This window comes from Nasonia vitripennis, assembly GCF_009193385.2.
Source record: "Nasonia vitripennis strain AsymCx chromosome 4 unlocalized genomic scaffold, Nvit_psr_1.1 chr4_random0006, whole genome shotgun sequence".
Taxonomy (NCBI): domain Eukaryota; kingdom Metazoa; phylum Arthropoda; class Insecta; order Hymenoptera; family Pteromalidae; genus Nasonia; species Nasonia vitripennis.
This window is the reverse complement of record NW_022279641.1, coordinates 1134803-1156520: the sequence shown is the minus strand read 5'-3', so window position 1 is coordinate 1156520 and position 21718 is coordinate 1134803. Positions and strand designations below refer to the sequence as shown.

General features: G+C 44.2%; 1 protein-coding gene and 1 long non-coding RNA gene across 14 annotated transcripts in view; both read right to left on the bottom strand.

Annotated features, from left to right (window-relative positions):
* Window positions 1-21718, bottom strand: part of LOC100114925 (connectin) — a 237217-nt gene that overhangs the window by 31620 nt on the left and 183879 nt on the right. For all 13 annotated transcript variants that reach the window (XM_032601995.1, XM_016986583.3, XM_032601996.1 and 10 more), the window contains 2 exons: window positions 19036-19605; window positions 18179-18672 (listed from right to left, as the gene is read on the bottom strand). In XM_032601995.1, the coding sequence (XP_032457886.1) occupies window positions 18179-18672; window positions 19036-19598 (1057 nt within the window). In that variant the 5' untranslated portion in view covers window positions 19599-19605. The remainder of the gene's footprint in view (window positions 1-18178; window positions 18673-19035; window positions 19606-21718) is intronic.
* LOC116417114 lies at window positions 16453-18078 on the bottom strand. The gene is made up of 2 exons (XR_004227382.2): window positions 17401-18078; window positions 16453-17297 (listed from the first exon to the last, which is right to left on the bottom strand). It is a non-coding gene; the product is annotated as an uncharacterized LOC116417114 (long non-coding RNA).

The following is a 21718-nucleotide window of genomic DNA, read 5'->3' as shown; positions in this document are numbered from 1 at the left end:
TCTAATATTAGTGTATACGCTGTACATTTAAGGTTAGGTCATAGACCTATCTGTATTGCACGTTTGAAATCCAAAATACGTAATACTGAAAGAATTTTTACGGCCTAAGGGCCGAGTCTGACTAGATTAAAAACTAGATTAAGATTAAGAATGCAGCGCCAGAGGGCTCAGAGTCGTCACGATTCAGTGGCTAGCAGGTGTCGGCGTATTGCCCCCTTGAAGGAGACGAGAGATGTCAGGTTTCGCAGAGTAGAAGGGAGAGAGTTCCAGAACCGAGCACCCTGGACCTGGAAGGCCCTAGCCCCGGTTTCAGTACTCACGGTAGGGATGCTCAGTTCCTGGGGAACTCCCCTACTGGAGGGTCTTTGCTTATGTTTATTGAACAATGAGGCCAGATATGAAGGTTCACGGATCCGGATTATTCTGTATAATAGAATGGCCTCAAAGTAGAGCCTTCTGGAATCGGTGCGAAGCCATTCTAGACTCCTCCGGTAAGGACTGATGTGTTCATCCCTCCTAACCCCGAAGATGAATCTCACACACGAATTGCTCAGTCTCTGTATTTGTTGTTCGTTAGACGCGTCCAGGATAGTCACAGCACAGTAGCCGATGTGCGGTTGTATAAGTGTCTCAACTAGCCTACTGCGGAGAGTCTCAGTGGTGCAGCCCCTGATAAACCGCAGGCTATACAGGGCTTTATTTACTTTTTTCGTGATAGCATCCACCTGCGGTTTCCAAGTAAGTTTGCTATCCAATACAACACCGAGACTCACGACCGTCTCACTGAGTGGGACGATCACTCCGTCCGGCAACGGAACCCCTGGCAAGTTCCATGATTTGATATCATTAACGTTCTTCATGGACCCGAAAAATATAGACTTGGTTTTGCTGTAGTTAAGTCGCAGACCGGAGCTCTCCGCCCAGCCAGAAACCAGCCGTGCCGCTTCTGCCAGTCGAGCCACGCCGTCCAGGAAATGATCTTTGTTGGTGCGTAGATAGATCTGGAGGTCATCCGCATAAAAAAGATGTTTAATTGTGTTGCCGTCAAGTATATTTTGCAGGTCGTTGACATAGAGGCTAAACAGCAAGGGTCTCAGGACAGAACCCTGTGGAACTCCCAGATTGGTTTCAAGCCACTCTGAAGTTCCGTTTTTATTCGAAATTACCATCTGAGATCGCCCCTGTAAATATGATTTAATCCACAGGAGAGCCGCCCTAGAGAACCCCAGCTGTCTCAGCTTATATAGTAATTTCGAAGGTGAGATGGTGTCAAAGGCCTTGCTGAAGTCAAACAGCAGCATAAGCGTCGCCTTCTTTTTGTCAATTGCCATGCGTACGTCGTCAGTCAATTTTAATAAAGCTGTTTGTGTACTGTGGTGTTTTCGGAAACCGGCCTGGAAGGGGTCGATTATATTATTTTTATTGAGATACTCCGTGATCTGGGTGTGCGCGATCTTCTCGAGTACCTTCAAGAGGAAGCAGAGCAATGCAATTGGACGAAAGTCCTTAACATTGGAAGGAGCGCTGGTCATTCTTAGCACGATTAACTGTGCCTGCTTCCAGATACTCCGAAAGATACCCTGAGCGAAGGAGAGAGAGAGAGAGAGAGAGAGAGAGAGAGAGAGAGAGAGAGAGAGAGAGAGAGAGAGAGAGAGACCGGGATAATGCAGGTACTTCTGACCGTCAGCCCGAGACACGGCCGCGCTGGGAATACGGAGGATACACACAGCGGATAATTATTTAAGCGCGAGGGGAGTATGCGGCGATGCATAAAATGCGCCGGGCAGGCGACCCCTAAATTCACGCGCTAGTACTGCTGATGGAACTTTTGCGTGATTAAAATATATTCCAGACTGCAGCAGCTTCGAGATTTTTCGAAAAAATAAAGTATAAGCCGTAACGAGTGCCGCGCATAATCTGGGTTTTATAGCGGAAGCGTATACGCATACGGTTGTCGGAGGCGCGCGCACAATACGCCATCGGAAAGCTTGTTCGCGCGCCGAAAACTCTCCACGAAACAGCGCGAAAAGAATAATGCCCTTCAAAACAAACTTTTAGCCCCTTGACTTATTATAAACAAGAGCAGGGGTGTTGCAGCGCTCTGGAAATTCCGACAAAACGCGCGGAATTCCAGCGGGATTATGTGTACATCATATTATACGTATTGTGCAGGGAGGTGCGGTGGGGGCCGGCGCGATTTAATTCCATCAAAGTTAACGCAAACGCGGCGGCCCCTTATCGGTGCCATAGTAGATCCCGAAGAACTGCGCGCGTATTTTGATTTATCGTTTGTTTGGCAATTACAAACTCGGGGGTTAATGCATGCATGTATTCATGACCCCGGGCTTTTTCCCACCAGCCGCGCGCATTGCCGGGGGTAGGGCAATTAACCGACCCCATATCACTTTCTGACTCTCTCTCTCTCTCTCTCTCTCTCTCTCTCTCTCTCTCGCTCTCTGCTCTCGTGTGTTTGGTTCGTTGTTCTTTCACTCCCCTCGCATCGTTGCGAATTCCACGCGGCGACTGTTGGTTATACAGTCAGTCTCAAAAAATGATGTATGCAAATATGCTTTGCGCTTGCTGCTGGCGCTGCTGCTGTTGTTACCGCGACTGTGAATCAAATCTGACAGTAATGTGGTGCGTTGATTGGAAAATCCGATTTTTGATTGTTAATAGAAATGGAATTCGATCTCGTCATGTGCGCATGTTTTTTCGTGGTTTGTTTTACACAAGGAGATACATTTCAAAAGGGCACGTAGTTTACTCTGATTTAACAAAAAGTATAATCAACAACGGTTAACGTAAAAAAATGTACTGATATATGCGACCAGTGAATTTAATAAAACAAGATAGGAAAATTCACTGAAAAGTATCCATATGTTCCTAATTTATACACCGAAAAAGTTGTACAGTAAAAATTACCGCGAAATGTTCGGTTATCCTGGAACGAAAATTTAGATATTACTGTTAAATGCAGTTGTTTCTACTATATAATATACGCATGTTGCAATAAAAAATATAAACAATAAATTCATAATTTCAACTTTTAAAAAACTGAAATAAACATTCCATTATATCGTTTAAAACTATAGCTGCCATTGGATAATTGTAGTACTGCGAACTGATTAAATTATTATATTTAAACGATCAACACAGAGCTAAAATAGCAATATCCTCACGATTGGTTAAACTTTATATTTGCAGTAGAATGTGGCCATAAGATTTCATTCCTTTCCTCGTACACTTTAACTTTTGAGTTTCAAATTTCGCTTCCCAAGGAACACAAAAACTAAAAGAACCCATCTCGAAACCATTTATCACGACAATCGTCCATGGCCAATAGACTTAACCGTTCGAAAATCTCGCATATGCATTGATGCCTGATAATTTCCTGGACACACACAGCCTTTCGTTCCAGACTGTGCCAGCGCTCGCAGCAGATCGGAGATCCCTCTAACACTGGCGCTCGCACGCGCGTCTCCTCTCTCCTATTTACACAAGAATAACGCGCTTTACGGGATTAGCGTCAAAACATCCTTGTGGAAATGAAGCGACGCGAGGAAGATCCCGACGCCGTTCAACACACACACACACGTCGGCAGATAAAATTTGTAGCACACACGTCGAGAAAAAAAGGGGTTAATGCAGAAAGGCCTGTATAACGTATAGGGGCACACAGCCCCCTATGCAAAATCAACGGTCTATTGTGCCTATACGTGGGAAGAGAGCGAGAATTTCGTTCGAACTTTTTCGGCGAAGCTTTTTTTTTTATTGGACCGATGGAAAATCAACACGGTGTATCAAAACGAGAGAGGGAAACTCTCTCACGCGCGAATGTGGGATGCTTTCGGAGCTGGGACTTTTTGTGTACCGTCAGTGAAAAAGGCGCTCCGGGGATTGGATTCCGATTGAGGTTTTTTCGGGACCCGGATTGATGAGGTTTGCGAATTAGTCCGGCTTGTTTTGATTATGCACTGAATTGACTTTGGCTTCGAATGAAAAAGTGAAAAAACTGCAGCGAAATGTAAATGGATATTTCTCAAAGGCGCCGCTGTACCGATGCGAGAGCGATCTGAATGGCTTATACTCGATGTAAATTTTTATCGAGAGCATTCGTGCGAATTTTCGATATATGCAGCTACGCGAGTACACGTACATACAGACTCGGTCCAGTTTTCCAATCTCGATGTTATTCGTTTTTACTACGCATCTGTCTTCGAAATATTGTAGTTTTCGCTATCGCGGCGAGTATTTTTCATTACGGTCATAGAAAGATAATTCCACGGAACAATCCCGCAATCAGCGCGATTAGGCAATAATCCCGAGTGCACGTCGGCCGTCGGCTGAATGCACACAGCTCTCGCGTCAAAAATCACGAAAGTCAAACACGGAAATTTCTCCGGCACTTTTGGCACTCGGTTCCGAATATTTCGGGCGCGGGATTCCTACCGCCACGGCTGTGCATACTAACGAGCCGATATCGTCGCCGGCGTATTTCATCCTTTCGCCGCCGCGTCGCGCAGATAAGAGCATATAGACTCGACGGCGACATTTTATTCAGACGGCGTCGTCGCTTCTTATTCGCGATCGGTTTTATTTCTCTCCCCCTCCCCCCAAGATGGGAGCACGCGGCGAGTCCGAGTCTCTTTTCCGCGTTTTCGCACTTGAATTCGCGACGCGCGCTCTAACTGTATGTAAATAAAGTAGTTTGTTTTCCTCGAGTTTCTTTCGGGGGGAACAGGAGAGCGAGTCGAGTTTCCTTTACGAGCTTATGTATAAGTGTATGGGCTCTCGGCGTTGGTACATACATTGAATACGATGGCTATTGGATTTACATTTCCGACGATTGAGACGTTATGAGAGTTTGAGAAGAAAGTTATATTTCGTTTTTTTTTACTTACTCATACGAAGCGTGAATACACTGCGCTTTTACTCACCTAAAACAGAAAAAGAGCAAACGTCGTCGTTAATAAACCGAGTATCAATATTTAAAGTTTTCATTCCCGCCGAACTGAAGCCAGTCCAAACAACAACCCCTTCGAAAACAAACACGGTGCAGTCTACTAGAAGCCAAAAAACCACCCGTCGATGATTCGTCCCGTTGTGTTCGGTCATGCATACGAACTGTCCAATTTTTCATCGTCCCCCTCTCTGTATAATACTCAAAACAAATTCAAATTTTTTTACGCACACCCATATAACCAAACGGGACGAATAAATTATGCCAGTCGCGCTAAAGCGATTAGAAGCGAAAAAAAGCGTAAAGCAACGACACACGTGCTCGGCGCTCTGACGCAGTTAATCCGGAAAAGCCAGGACGGCACGAGTCGGCAGATGTTTCAGTAGTCGGTTTTTTTCCTCTCGCCCAGTCGATCAACCGGCCCCTTTTTGTTTTTTGCTCTCTCGACCGCAAGCTGCAGGTATGTATACCTATACGATTCTACGTCTCTTTGACGACTGAGCTTCTTTTTATTTTACTCGCAGGGCTCTTATTCTTCGTCGCTCTGTGTTTTTATACTGATAGCACCGGATGAACTGAGCTGTAGATATATATGTATATGCGTTTCTTGGTTTCGCTCGGGGGACTGTTTGACATTCGTTCTCGGGCCGGTTAGCTTTTCGAGCTGCGATGAACATGTTTCGAGCTCTTCTTTATGCAGATGAGGGGCTGCGTGTAATAAAAGGTTATACGCGTCTCGAAATACGTGAAAATGTATATTATTGGAGGATAAACTCGCCACAGAATTTTCGAAATAGTGTAGAATCTATTCAATAAAAATTTCTTTGAAAACATCAACCCGTCGCTTCGTTCCCGCTCATTCTTTCGCATCTCGCTCTATACACACATGGAGCAGACGCCCTCGAAGGCGTCGCGCGTATCTCTCCGATCGTTTTTTTTTTGCGCGACAAACTCCTCGTGATTTTGTTCTGTCTAGGCATCTGCGAGTCTCTTGGCGCTGATGTTTATCTGACGTAATCTTCACGGTTTATTACGAAAGACGACGCGACGTCCGTTGTTTTACGAGTCGAAGCTTCTTCGATGTATATGTAATACTCGTAAATCAGAATCGAGCACGAGATATATCGCGTTCTCGCTTTTCCCCTTGAAAATGTATTTATGCGCCGAGTATTTGTTGGTTAACGATCGACGTATTCCTAACCGGTTTCCGATGCTAGCTTCGGCCACAACTCTTTCAGGAAATCCATCCTCTCTTTTATACGCGCGTATCTCTCGCTTCGGTGGCGATATCGCCAGGGAAAACGACTCGAGTCCATAAAACAGAGTCGGGGGGCAGTAAAAGCCACAGGGCATTGGGATGAAGTATTAATAAGGCCTCGTTAATGGAGATTTCGCGCGGCGGATTGAAGAACCTTTTTTTCTCCTCTATATCTGCGAACTCTTTTAGCTGGGAAAATGAGGCTCGCGTTTAAGTGGAAAGTTCGCTTACTTTGATGTTAATATAGACACCAGAATAAGATCAGTGTAAACAGCGCGACGGCTTTTCATCATCGCAGTAGCGAAAGCAAAACTTTCTATAACGCCCGCAAGTGCCGATTAGACGAGAGAGTACAGGGTTTTTTTTTCGCGAAACGCACCAGCGCTAACTCACTACCTCTTGGAAATGAAGTTTCGAATAAAGCGCCCGCAGACGTTTTCTCTCTCGTCCGATATTGTTCCTTGTACCCACACCGAGCAGAGAGAGAGAGAGAGAGAGAGAGAGAGAGAGAGAGAGAGAGAGAGAGAGAGAGAGAGAGAGAGAGAGAGAGAGAGAGAGAGAGAGAGAGAGAGAGAGAGAGAGAGAGAGAGAGAACCGTACGCGACGTTTTATCGGCCAGAGCGAGGCTTTTCCAATGAGCGCAAGTGGCCACTTGAATTTTCCCGCGAACCCGTGGATTTAAGTGCTGAGCGTATATAAAGTGGGAGATTGAAAGGCTCCTTTTTTTTAAGCGCAGCTGTGCGCGCGGTTAAACGAGGGGATGCTTTGTTATATTATATACCTTGTACGTATGCTCTTCGAGATTCTAAAAGAGGAAACAGCTTCGCGCTGTAAATTCAAAATAAACCAACTTGTGGACCGGAGCGCGCGGACGTTCTATATTTTCAAATTTCCTCAGCTGCTACTGCAGCCCCGCGAGAACACTCGCCGCGCGGCCTAAGTGCATGCGCTTAGTGCGTCTCGCCAAGACGATTACGCCCTCGAGCTTTCTCTCTCTCTCTTGGCTTATCGGCTGCTATGTACTCCTCCTCGCTGTATACGTATCTCTTTGACCCTTTTCTCTCGCTCTCCCTGCGTGTGTATATAGAACCTACTTTCTTAGCGCCGGCTTCACTTAATATCCCCTCGTTGTGCTCCGTTTACTCGCTCATTGTCGTTTATTCTTTTTCTCCTTCTTTTTGCGAGAAGAAGTGCTCGGCGTTTCGCGAGACTCTGTGTGCACTCGAGACTCTCGAGCGTCCTTTATCTCTCTTGATTTTTCGAGCTTTACTTCGATCGCTTGTTTGTTTCCTCCGTTGATAATCCGCTGAGCTTGTAAACTTCCCCCGAGGGCTTGCTGTACTTTGATAAGACATGTTTCTCGACGATTGTTAAGCTTACTTCGAAGTCTGCACACGACTTCCGCATATTCGCTTCGTTTTGCGCGGCTGATGGTATCAAGCTTTATTTCAAAAGTTGCAACGTGCATAAGGCGACGTCGGAGCGAGAGGGGACGGTTTTTAGTTCATAACTCATCGATCCTATCCATCGCGAGTAATCAAAGTCTTATCCAACTTTCGAGAAAATCCGTTAATATCGTCGGGTATATTTCCATCAAGGGTATAAACGTCGATCAGACGTCAATCCAGCCAGATAATCCATAATTCGAGCGAAACGATTTCGTATACATAGAACTTCGGCGAATAATAATTCTTCGTGAATGAGTTACTGTCTCAACTTCTCGAGCAAAAACCGTCAATTAAACTTCTCGTACAATGAGTACACATCCACGCATAATACCGATCCCGAATTAGCTGCTAATTATTTCCCTTTGTTATTCCGCCGCTCCTCTAAAATAATCGTCGAGCGCGTCTCGCAATTTTCGCGGGATGACGAGTTGTTTCGGAATAACAGAAAGCTGCAAGAGATGACAAATTGGAGCTTGTGTATTTTACTTCGATACAATCGTAATTCGAGTATACTCTCGCGGTAATTAAAGTTCAATCAAGTTAATTCCAAGCCGCTGGCATGTAGACGTAAACAGGAATCCATTAAGTAACTCTCAGCCAGAGCTCTAAAAACATAATTTCCACAAAGACCGAGTCATCGCTCAAGCATAATATTCAAAGGGGTCGTCGCGCACAAAAGCCAGAGGGGACTGCAGGGCGGTCGAATTAAAAGTCCTTCAAAACTTCGGCCCGACGTACATTTAAATGAGGAGAAACACCGCGCGAAACAGATTCACTCGATAGTCTCGAGCTCGTTTCGTATGTACACCTCGTCCCTCTCGACCAAGTCCTCTCTCTCTCTCTCTCTCTCTCTCTCTCTCTCTCTCTCTCTCTCTCTTTCTCTCTCTCTCTCTCTATTCCTGTATATACACCCCGAGTTCCTTTATCCCCGAGAGTCAGTCGCTGCTGCTGCTACTGCAGCGTCTCTTATATTTGCCGTGCTTTCAGAGCTTAATTAACGCTCGACCGCGGACGCCAATGAAAATGAATTTTGCCGATGCTCGCCATGGGGGAGTGAGGTAGTGGTCTTGGTTGTTTGTCGAGAGCCGAGACGGCTCAGATTTTCGCTGCGGAAACGAAGTTTCATTTTTTCCACCCAGGAGCTACGAGAATCACGATCAGCTAGTTTTTGATGCATCCGACTCTGTGTGTGTGTGTGTGTGTGTGTGTGTGTGTGTTTGATCAGGATCCCCGTTTGCGAATCACGAGAGGTTTTTTTTTTTCAAACGATTCACCAGAAACTGTATTAATGATGCGAACTTCTTCGCTGCCACAGACTTCGTCCCGCCGAACAAAAGCAAACTTCTGCATATAGCTCGAGTGTATTTTTCAGTTGGGAAAAATTTTCCCGGCAATTTCCGTTGCGCACGGCAGCAATGCAGCTGTGCTATACATACCATCTCCGGTATCATAATACACGATGTCCCTTTTTCACGCCGTTGCGCTTGTTCATCGTGAAAGTATATGTGCTCGGAGGATTTCCGGAAACTGGTCGGAAATTTGCTGACTATTGTCGACGTATGAATAAGAGATGGGCTGTGTATGTGATCATCTGGATTGTTTGTTTAGGAGAAACGAATGATCATCATTTGAGCATCTTTAGCTATGCAGTTCCTTGTAATCACTCGATTAATCGATCGGTTATCTCCTCGTCTTACACCTCCTCGCAGTATCGTGTTCCAGCAGCAGCTGGTGTTCGCGAGCGCGATTTTCATTATGCTAAAACGCATCTCTTAACTGCTCTCTCTCTCTCTCTCTCTCTCTCTCTCACTCTCTCTCTCTCTCTCTCTCTCTCTCTCTCTCTCTCTCTCTCTCTCTATAGCGCTTTAATTCTTTAATTAATAATTTTATTGGCTCACGGCGGCAGCTTCCTGGCTGTTTCCCTTTTTTCCTCCCTCTGGCCGAGCCGAGTAATTGAATGGAGTCGTCGTAATACTCGGAAAAATTGGCGCGAGGGAATCGTCCCGCTGAGTAAATTGAAAGTTAATGAAAGCGAGAGAAAAAGTTCTCGCGCATATCACTGGACTGAAAAATCGAAAGCTTTATACTTGGGCGAAAACCTTCTCAAATTTCAGAATCGAGTTAATACCCCGTCTTGGTTTGGCAAATAGGGATTTTCCGTCGCCTAGCCACAATTAAATACGTATCGATTGCGCGCCTGGTGCGCTCAAAACCTCAAGTCCTCAAGTTCGACTCGCCACCGCCTCAATCGGGGCATAATCACTCGGCAGTATGAATAAATCAAGCTCCTGCTGCTGCATAGTAGCACCCGCTATTCTGGGGGGGGGGGAGAGCGAGAGGTGAACCGCAGTGCATCTCGCGCGAGAGAGAAGGAGAGAGAGTGTAAGGACGCGTATAATGCTGCGGATAGTGCGGGGGAGGGGGTAAGGTGGGTAATATGGCCTGTCTCGTATAACGCAAATTAGAATTTACAAGTTCGCTCGGTTTGACGCGAGGCTCTCGGGGATTTCGCGCCGGCCGTAATAAAAGGCCGGCACTGCTGCTGCTGCAGCATCGTTACCGTACATACGCGCCGGAGCCGAGCTCGTTAAGATGATCCAAGCGAAATCCCGAGCTCGGCTGCAGCTCTCGGATATGTGCTATACTCTTTTTTTGCCCCCGTTTACCTTCCCGACCCCCCCCCTCTCTCGGCTGGTGATTCTTCCGGGCTATCTCTCTCTCTCTCTCTCTCTTCCTCTACCGTTATTTTTTCCTACGTACGTCTTTGTTGCGAGAGCGCTGAGCGCCGTTTTAGTGCTCTGTCAGGCTTTGAGGTTATGTTCGCTCGAACTCGTTGTCTGCGTTGTTTTATCGGTGCAGTCGCCGTGCCATAGTGGGCTTTATATTCCGGAAATATAATTTTGTTGGATTATTTTGAGGGTACTTCGTCGAGATATGAACGTTGAATTTTATTCGAGACCTCGAACTATGCGAGCCAAAAGTTTAATGAAGTTTTTAGGTTATGTTCGTTTTGCATTTAACAAATCAACACGTATAAAAGCTATGATTGCGATTTTTTTTTAAAATAAACTAGTAGATTTCCGGGTTACAAAATCCCATCAGCGGGGAGAGCTATAGTATATTTCAAAAGTACGCGCTCTCGAAAAGTAACCAAAAAACGAATAAGAAGATCGACCCTTCTCTGTTTGCTTTTCCGAAGCCAATAATCCAGCTGCTCTTCACCAGTGCACACTTTCATTTCATTCCTACCCCTTCGTATCCTGCATTTTTAAGCGCACATATAACCCACCTCTCATCTCTCTCTCTCTCTCTCTCTCTCTCTCTCTCTCTCTCTCTCTCTCTCTCTCTCTCTCTTTCCACCCCCATCACATATAGCAGCAACAGCGTCCACATTATGCCCCCTAATAACGATCTACGACCTCCGCAGGTATAGTGCGTACGTGTACGAGGGTCGTGAGGCACTAACAAGCAGCAAGACGTCGCCGGATGGCAGACTTATGTTTCATTAGGATCCGGACGAGGAAAGTGCCTTACTTTTTTAATTGCTGCTTATACTGCGCGAGCTTTGATCTCCTCCCTGATTGTTCCTTTGAATTGCGCGAGGAGGGCATTATATGTAATGCCACGCGTAAATGCCGACAGGGCTCGTTATTTTCTTTCGTATTGTTTTACATGGAAATAAAGAAAATAGTACACTTTAGCGCAGCTTCGCCGAGCAAGTGAAACATTAAACAGTCGTAAAAGTAGCGCTGATTCGAAAAAGTATACGTACGCTCAGCCGTGTCGGTAAGTACGCTAGCAACCTTATCTTCGGAAATAATTAATCTCACGCGTATAACACCCCCTTCCGCCTTTCGGGTAAAATTTACTGCCCCCGCCGGCAGTATAACGCTAAAAAGCTCGGCGCGAACTTCATAAGCCAGAAAAGCGCGAGGCCGAAATTAAATCAGCACGTGTGCATATAGCGCGCTGCAGGTGCACGGCGCGAAAAACCGAAATCACTCAAAATCGCTAATTCCGGGCAAACAGCTGCAGCTGCCCAACAAGCGGCTCTTTAATTAAACAAATAACGCAGGCGGCGATGCTTCCGGGATTTATACGTGTCGATATTTTCGAACTACCGGTCGTAAATCGACGGGGAGCGATCAATTTTATACTGCGGCACATGTGCAATATCGCATGCTGGACAAGGTATATAACACGGCCGTGTTGTACGGCGATCAATCCGGTAATGGTCTCTCTCTCTCTCCGTTGACTTTCGCCCGAGTCGAGGGGGAGATTAGCTCCAGGAGTCCACTAATGGTCACCGCAAGAGACGGCCGAATCGCATTTATTAAAGCGGCTTAGCTGGCGAGGCGTTTTTTTTTCTATGCGGGACTAAATCTTCGGCGCGCGGCTCTTGAATATTATCACGGGATGAGGCTTTAGCCGCTCGTTGCCCGTCACTTTTGCTCCCATTGTTTTTGCGTGCGGGCTTTTTTGCCCTCAGTCTCTCGGTCATAATCGTCGGTCGTCTTGGGAATGGAACGACGATTGCGTTTTAGGGAGACGAAGGGAAATTAATGAAGCGGAGGCTGGACGTGGAGTGACTTGTTACGAGGCATTATACTATTAATTTGTCCATTCGAGCGTGCGATTAATCGTGGGGTGTGGCAACGTGGTTTATGTGGAAAATTTTGTCATTTGGAAGGTCGTGTGGAAAACTTAACGACGGGCTGAAAATGATGGTATGCGTTATTTAAATTTGAGCGGAAAATTCAAACGTAAGAAAGTGTGAATTTTGCGATCAAGTTTGAGTCGTAAAGCAAAAGAAAATTTCAAAGCCTTACATAAGATAAAAGTATCATTGAACAATATATTTGAAATATTTAATCGATAGCTTTCGGTGAAAGCTCGAAATAACCGTATTAAAATAGTTCCCGTTGGATTAACTCAACTTTCGTTGTTGGCGAGTTCACTCGGTAAAGTGATACATATAGGATAAATACAGAGCTGGCGAGTCCGGCGGTGATGAATAATCGTGAAAAACTGCCGCGACGCGGACAACTGATGGATTCGAGTTAGTTCGTGCTTCCGCGGATTTTTTCGCAACGTTCGTACGGTATGCGTGACGTCGGGACAAAAATGCGTGAATCCGTTCATTAGAGTCGCTATATATAATAAATGACGGGCAGGGGTGCAAAGTCGGCACGAAAATCAGCTTGTGCTGGGTTTTTTTAATTCATTTTAAAATCACCTTGTTATATAAAAAATTAGTTAAAATATACAATTTGCTTAGCACAAAAAAATTTGAGTTGTGCTAGCTTCCGTAGGAAGCGTTATAATGTAGTTGTTAGAAATACAGTAGTGAATTCCCGGTAATTCGCAAAAGCGCAACGTTTTAACGAAATATATTTGCATTTTCGACGAATTCTTCGCCAAATAAAATTCCTCGAAAATTAAAGTACGTATGGCTGAATGCTGTTTCAGAATCCTCCGCTGAATGCCTAGATTAATTGTAAAAAATCCACCGCGTGCGAGTCTACTCTAACGAATTGTTGGAAATTCATTATTATAATCTCTTTTGCGCTTGATCAATTTCATTGAAAAAATACCCAGAAAATACCGACCAGCGGCATCGCACCGGCTAATTATTCATTTTTTCAAATTTTCGCCAAGTTCTTTTTACACAAGCCCGCGGTATTATTTCATATAGCCTGACTGTTACGCGGCTATAGTATACCGGAAACGAATGAGACGCGGCAGTGTCGACGTTAGTTTTTGCTCTCGCAGTTTTTAATAAGTCGGGCCAAGGCGAGAGAGATGCATTCGCCACCTACGGCTTCGTGAAATGAAATTTTCCTCGACCCTAAGTCATTTGTACTTCCGTTGGCATGCATAACAGTTCAATTTCGCTGTTTTTAACGAGTCTCCGTTCTTATATAAAATTATTCTTTTTTTTAGGGACAAGTGAGTGACGCGGGCTCCGTGGTTTGTCATCGCTATTGCGTTTAGCCTTGGTTGCAATTAAAACGTTTTCTCATTGATGTATACGTTTGAATTACGTATTGTTAGGCACGACCGCGGTACGCAAGTACCTTATTTCAAGTTATTCTTGTATGTATTTTCGGCATGTATAAGTAATACAAATTTTGAAATTCTTCAGCTCTATGAAATTTCGTTATGGGATTTGAGTATATGTTATTTAATTACATAAAAATGTAGTTCGAAAAACTCTATTCTCTCCGAAGTATACCTCTGAAGTATACGTGTTGTATTGATGATTGAAATTCAATGTAATATATAAGTTATGTTGAAAAATCTACTTATGGAAGAATGCGTACGTGTATATTTTCACCCGGGCATGCGTAATTTTATTCAGAGAAATTGTTTTGTTTGAAGAACCCTGTGACGTTGGATATAAGCCATCAAAGCAATGAAGAATTAATATTCATTTGGTACGTTTCATTTCATAGAAATTCGATCAAAATATCGGCTTGATTTAAAAGAATCCAGCAATATTCCGATAGATCGTTCGCGAAATAGTATATTATGATACTGTTGTGGGAGATGGTTTTCTACCTTGCTCGAGATTTTTCTGCAAGGTAAAAAACACCTCCCACAACAGTCTCGTACGATATTTTATAGCACGACAACCTCAAAATCGACAATAAAGTTGGCATATTGAGGTTAGCGTGCTATAAAAAATATTTTTGCGAAACTCTATCACAAGCAGGGTGAAAATAAAATTCGCGTTCAATACATGAACTCTAGAAAAATCTCGAATTTCGCGCGAAATACACTTACTATTTAGAAACACGTGTAACTCCAATCAAAACTGGGTTAATCGAAAACCCAGTGACTGTATACCTCACACACAAACAACCTGAGAACCTGTACCCTCAAACTTGCCTCTCCACATTAGAATTGTTGATGGAGTGGTGGGAAAAGAAAAGCAGCAGAAGCGGAGGCGCTAATTACGTGCGGTACGCGTAGCCCGATTAACGTAATTCGACGTAGAGGAGCGGGGAAAGTGTTTAAAGGGTCCGCAGCCGCGACGGATTAGCTCAAGTTAGACCGCGGATTAGGTAAGCTTAACAAGACACATATTGATGAGCGCGGATCGAATTTTACCGGGACTTGCGACGACGACGGGTAATACACTTTGCCGGGCTGGATAACGAAGGAGGCCACACGACTACATCGAGTTGCTCTAGAGAGACTGTATTGTATGTGTGTGTGTATATATAGTTGGCTCAGAGTTGCCCGGTGCTTCAGGACGAGGGCAATTGAAGCTCAATCGAATCATAGAGGACAAAAGTTTGGGTTTCGCAAGCTGGTTTTCGATGAGTCAAACTGGAATATGAGGCGTTTTTAAAAAGGTGTTGAACAGGTCTAATAATATTGTTATTTAATTAAACTGCAAATTATTAATTAATTTTTTAATGCAATTATTGAATGAAAAACGAATTTGATGCTCCATTAATTCATTGAGCGCATAAAGGTACGGATAAAAGGAAATCACTGGAGTGCCGAAATAAATTGAATATTCGTAATATTCAAAAATTAATTACACGATGGCATCTTTTCAGCGGAAATTCCTGCATATACGTAGAAAAGTAGCTCGTCCAGGAAAAATCATGAGACAGCAGAAGACAGTAAGAAAACTGGATTAATAATGAAGGTCTGAGAGGCAGTTGAGAGCATTTCCAATCGGTTAAGTTTTCCAGCGTGTCCTCATGGGAGTAGAAGACGCGCGGTGCGATGAGATGCTCGATAGCCGAACTTTTGTGAAAGTCAAGCAGCGGATATTTACTGAGTAAGACATTTTCGCATTTTATTTATATCTGTCTTTCCGTAGCCGTCTACGACGCGAGGTTATGACAATTCAATGAAGTTTAACCTATCTACACAAACTCGACAATGTTTCAAAGCTGAAATAAAGCTCTTTATGACACATGGTTTGTATTTTTATTGAGCGGCAAAAAAGCTTGAATTCATAATAAGTTTCAAAGATATATATATTTTTTTAACATAATATTTTTACCGTTTGCGCAATGCAAATATCAGTCTGATTACATGATTGAAAATCGGTTCATTAATAAAACACGCACTGCCTAATACTTATTCACGTCTTAACTGCATAATAGCCACTTTATTGACCTGAAAAGCGAGACTAAAGATCCCGTGAAACCAAGAACAAAGTTCTCTATTTCCGCTAAATCCGGAAAGGTTTCTTAAAAATTTTGAAAAAAAATTTAAAATGTTATTCGTTTTTTAGTTCCTATTGACACTCGGATGAACGGAGGCACTTTCAAGTCTCACTTTCTAAGTCAACAAAGTGACTAGACAGCTAGGTCGCAAATAAAGCTCTATATATGCAACAAGAGAGCATAGTCGATCATATCGTGAGAATAACCTGTGACTTTAATTTATCAAAGTTTTCACAACTTTAATAGTTAGATGTTCAAACTATACCTTTATGATTTTAATGTGGATGAAAATAATTCAGTGCCAATTCGCATATAAAAACTACATTACCCATTATCGCCGGATTGGCCGATTTTGTCAAGATTTATTAACATATATGGAATTCCGTTTACAGTAAAACGCTTTTTTATATTATGTGGAAAATAGAAGGAAATTCACCACCGGTATTAAAAAGATAAATTTTGGATAAGAATCGATTCGGTTTTATACAAATTATTATGCATGTATCTTCAACCGTTAATCAATAGCAATTTAAATACAATTTGCTAATTTTTTTTTGCAATACAAAAGTATGTTATTTAAAAAATTATCGACAGTTTTAATTAATTAAATTTATTTCGCTACAGCTCTATTATCGAATGGCGATGACAATCGAATACTCGCTGATGCGATTGACGATTAATCATGCATTTATGTGTTCTCGTCGATAATAATGTTCGGAATAATAACATTCGGAACGCATCGATATTTCATTATGTTAGCGCGTCACAGCGAGTACAGCTCGAAATCCAGGTTATTATTATCCGTTAGAAAATAAATTTGTAAAATTTTGACGCGATCGACCACAAGTATACCGAAGACTGACGCATATGCGATAAAGCTGTTTGCACATAATGTGAGTAAAAATGGTGATCCGTTAACTAATGAAAACGGGTGATCGATAGTCGTTTAAATGAATTTAGTGAAAAGTATCTACAACCACCGGGAAATGTTCACCCCGGCACAGTCAATAATCAATAGAGCGAAACTTTGGTGCAGAGAAAAATACGCGGAGGCAAAAGTCGGTTCCCAGAAAAGTAGGAGAAACAACAAGAGCAGAATACTGCAGGTACCTAAAGTCGACAGCAGTAGACGCGACAAGTTCGAACCACAGAGTCTCTGCCCTCGGCCGACAATCGTTTCTGCTTTTGTTTCTCCTCTCTTTCCACAAGTCTATTGTACACCGATGCAGCTTTCGTCGCTCGTTTGTAATTGCGGGACTTGAACAAACGACGTCAACAGAGTCGTTCAGCTGGCGCTGAAACGCGATAGCACAGATTCGAATTTTGCTGCCCCCGGGGACACGATTGCAGGGCTGCAGCTCTTTGTGTGCCAGTTGCTCTTGTGAAATGCGCTTTGCTTATGGAGAGCCGTCCGCTTTTGTTTTTGCGTTGATGTGGCCCTAGGGTAAAGCGATGGTCATTTTAGTTTGATGGAGGATCGAGGGGATCGACAAATTAGTTCGTGAGCTTTTTCCGATTTTCGTCGATGCTCTTTGGGATCACCTTTGTCAGTATACATGCCAAATGAGATTTTGCGGGCATTGATTGGCTGAACGTAACAAACACACTTTCCATCAACTGATTAGAGTCTCGATTGATGGTGTAATTATCCGACAGATAAATTTGACGCTGATCATTTGGATCGCTATATTTGGAAAATGAGATAATTGCATGCGATAATTACTACAAAGTTGAATCGTATATTTCAGAGTTAAATGTAAAATATTCATGACTTTTTTTATATCAATTTGCATACGCAGAAAGTGCACCGTTTCCTGTTTTCCAAAAGGCCTCTCTATTCCGTGCATTGAATTTTACCGCTCGCCCGCTGCATACACGCAGCTATATACCGTTGCTGCACGTGTTGAACCAAAAACTCCCATAAACGCCGCTATGCGCCGGGCTAAAGTTACAAACGATCCCCTCCCGATCCATTTTATGATGCTCGTCGATGTGCGCTTGTCCATTACGCGAATTCGTATTGTTTTCGGCACTGCTGCTCTGCCTCTTTTTTTGTCAGTTCCATTCGAGACGTAAATAGCCGGGCTGTTAGTTCGAGCACTATTTTCGATTGGCCTACTTTTTTTTCTCTCGTGAAATTGATAAAAGCTCGAGGGTGTTAGAGCATGTATCGCTATTTGCGTGTCTCGTGTCGCTACATTGTCCGCGTAGAATATTTGTTTTACGGAAAATCGAGCTGGGGAAACTGACTTTGTAAAGAGAGACTGACAAATAATTCTAATGTATTTCATTTTATACTCAGTGCTGTATAGGTACTCACCATCGAGATAGAAGTAGCTGGAGTTGTTGTAGAAGTTCATGATGACGGGCTTGATGTTGTCGAAGGTCATGGTGGTGAGCTCGTTCTCTCTGAGGTCCAGGAGATTGATGGAGGGGGCACCAATGAGAAAATCAGGTTCGAGAACCGAGAGCTTATTCTCGCTTAGTCTGAGCTTGCGGAGATTCTTCAGTCCGTCGAAAGCTCTGTTCGAGATGACCTCGATGCGGTTCTGGTCGAGGTCTAGTTCCTGGAGCTCCGGCATCTCGATGAAGCTACGCTCGCCCAGCATTCTGATCTGGTTGTTACGCAAGTCTAAGCGCTGCAGCAGGCGCAGACCACTGAAACTCTCGCTGGTAAGGACCGAGAGCTTGTTGTCATTGAGCTCGAGCTCTTGGAGCGAGGGCAGGTGCTTGAACGCCTTGTCGTGCAGCAAGGAGATGTTGTTGTGGTTCAGGAAGAGCTTCTGCAGCCTCGGCACGTCGTAGAAGATGTCTCTGTTTTGAATAGAACGTTTGTTTAAGTTTTCGAAAATTCATGTTATGCAAGATGTGATGATACAGCTAAATCTAAGTTTGCTTCTACACATGAACTGGAACCTAGTCTATTCTGGTCAATAAGTAAACCTAGATCCTATAGGCGTGAGTCACTTTTATTCTGGCCTGATAACATTTTTGGAGTTTGAGGTTATGTAAAGTTCTACATCTGAACCTAGATTTGCTCTTAAAACTGAACTTGCCTGATTTGATTGATACCTAAACCTAGTTCTTCCGTCGTATATCGAAGGTACTCAAATTCAGACCTCACGGAAAGCATTGAGTTCCGGTATATTATGAATCAAACGAATGTCATGATCTTACCTGCTAAGTTCCGAGATGTAGTTCTCGTCGAGGTTGAGTAAAGTCAGGTTCCTGAGTCCCTCGAAGGAGTGCCATTTGAGCACGTTAATGTTATTCTTGTTCAGGTTGATGGTCGACACGCTGGGCAGACTAGCGAACGACTGGCTCTCAATGGCGTCGAACTTGGCATGTTGGAAGCTGATGGCGTTGAGGCTCTTGAGCTGCCTGAGCACACCAGTAGGGACGTAGGTAATCATGCCATCGCTCCTGACGACGAAGCTCAACTTTCTGATGTACATCTGCGCATTGAAGTGGGCCCAGATCGGATCGCTCAGTTCGAGTTTGTTAAAGATCAGACAGTTAGCGTCTTCTGCACTGGCCAGCTTGTTATCGTTGCAGTAGCAGTAGAGAGGAGTATTCTCCTGCTCGATATCGCACACGTTTATCTCCTTCTGCTCCTTCTCCCGCTGCTGCTTCTTGCGGTTGCGGTTCTTCGCCGTTGACGACTCGCACAAGTTGATCGCTAACAAGACCAGCAGGACGCTCAGGAGGAGAAATCTCGGGTTCATCGCGAACATCTTCATGATGGCTCTGAAACAGAAGAATGGTATTTGTATAAAATTCTGCTAAAGATCCAATTAGGTCGAGGTATAATGTAATTGAAAATTTCAACAATGAATTTCATTTGCGAGAGTGGTTTGAATCGCTAATTAGCAAATATGGGAGTCTTAAAAAAAGATCGCGCACCGAAGGTATTATTTCCGTAATTCTGATTAAAAGGAACTCGGCGTAAAAAAGCTCGCCTCACTCCTCTAATTAGCCGATATCCTGTTGGAGAATCGTACTTCAACTTCATCATTTTAATTTTCTAACAAGCTCGCCCGCACCCGTAACGAAAAATTCGTCCGACGCCTGGCTGATGAAGGCGGATTACACTGCCTCGTCCCGAAAATAGAGCCCACAGAACCTGCGCGAAAAAAAGAGTCGGGGAACTCTTCACAGCCTCGTGACCACCTTATCCTCCAAACGAGCAGGCGCAGCCCGAAGAAAAAGAAAGAAAACACTCAGCCAGGTGTGTCCACAGCCACTTTGACTCGCGAAAATAAAGCTTCAAGTCTGCATATTACACACACGCGTTGGAGCCTCAGCGTCGGCGGCACTTGACTCGGTACTTAAAGGCCAAAGGCTTTCACTTTTAACGCGGGCGTTAGAGTCAGCGACCGCCTGGACGCACAAAGGGAGAGATACAGCGGCGTCAAGTCGTCTCAGGAATTTTTTTTCCAGTCTGGTCATCACGCGCATGCTTCAGCGGTCTAGAAAACGCAGTCTCCAAGGGCGCGTGAGAAAAAAAACCTCGCGCTCTGCTTTTACGTAGACGACGAGGCGCGAAAAAATGAGAGAGCGAGAGGAGGCGGAGCGATAATCTGTATAAAAAAGAGAGACGCTACGCGCGCTTGTGTGTGTGGGTGGATGAAAGGAGATCGGATTGAAGTTACGGGCGGAAAATGCGATGCGACGCTATACTCACTGCGCAACCTGGCGTGATTCGCTAATGGGGCATGTAGTTTGTTATTTGCTCGCGCAGCCGATGAACTGATTCCAGCCGAGACGGTATGAGAGCGTACGTAGTTTGCTGGCATCTGATCGTGGTGAAGATTATATTTTTGCAATTTCTGTTCCGATATCTATTTCCAACAAACTGTATTCTTAAAAAAACACAAGAGCGATATCTCGAGAAAGCTTTCACAGCACCTCAAACTTTCGCGCCATCTAAATAACAACGACGACTCGAAATTCGAGGACACGCGGCAAAATAAAGAAGCGACCAACTATCGGCGAAATAACAAGCGCCAGGCATAGGTATATGTAAAAGGGGACGAGCGAACGACGTCGACACGAGGAATACTCAGCGGCTGCAAAGGCCGCTTGGGCGATTTATATAGGATGAGAAGAGGCGCAGAGAAGGCGGGAGAATAAAAGGAGGAGCTTCAGCTCTCGTTTTTTCCAGCTCGCGAAACGAAGTAGTCGCCGAAAAAGGATGGACCTTTGAAAAATTATCCTTCCAAGTGGAAAGAGTTGCATAATACGATGACGACGTTGCCCCCCTTCTCTCTCTGTCGCTCTATGAGCTTCTATTTTTGAATGGAGAGATGAGACGGAGGCTCTTTATCGCTTCCTTTTTTCGTCAGGAGATATACTTTGTATGTACACAAAGTTCGAAAAATCCCCGTCTACTCCTTAACCCGGGATTTCGTGTAATTTACTCACTCGTTTGCCCTCGAAGAGATGTATATACTCGACGAGTTTTTCGTCGCTCGTTAATTCAGACGCATATCGCTTGAACTTCTTTAATTCATCCCACGGCGAACTTGTGTCTGCGCGTTAGGTATAACGTGGCAGAGTCATATCCTATACCCATATGAATTATTAAACACGTCCCGCAATGTAATCAAACGCTGCTTCACCTCGAGAGCGGCAGCCAACAAACTGCAACTCGGGGAAAGTACGGGCGCACGACACTTCCCGCTTAAAAGTTTCAATTGAAACTGCTATACACAAGCTGCTCGCAGAGTCCGCTGCCATCAATCAGGGCAATCCTCCTACCAGAAACGCATCCCTCTCTTATCGAGGCTGCGAAAAAGGGGAGGACGCGAGCCGACAAAGCTCCAATTAAAAATGTTCCGTGTCCCACTTTTGTCAAGAT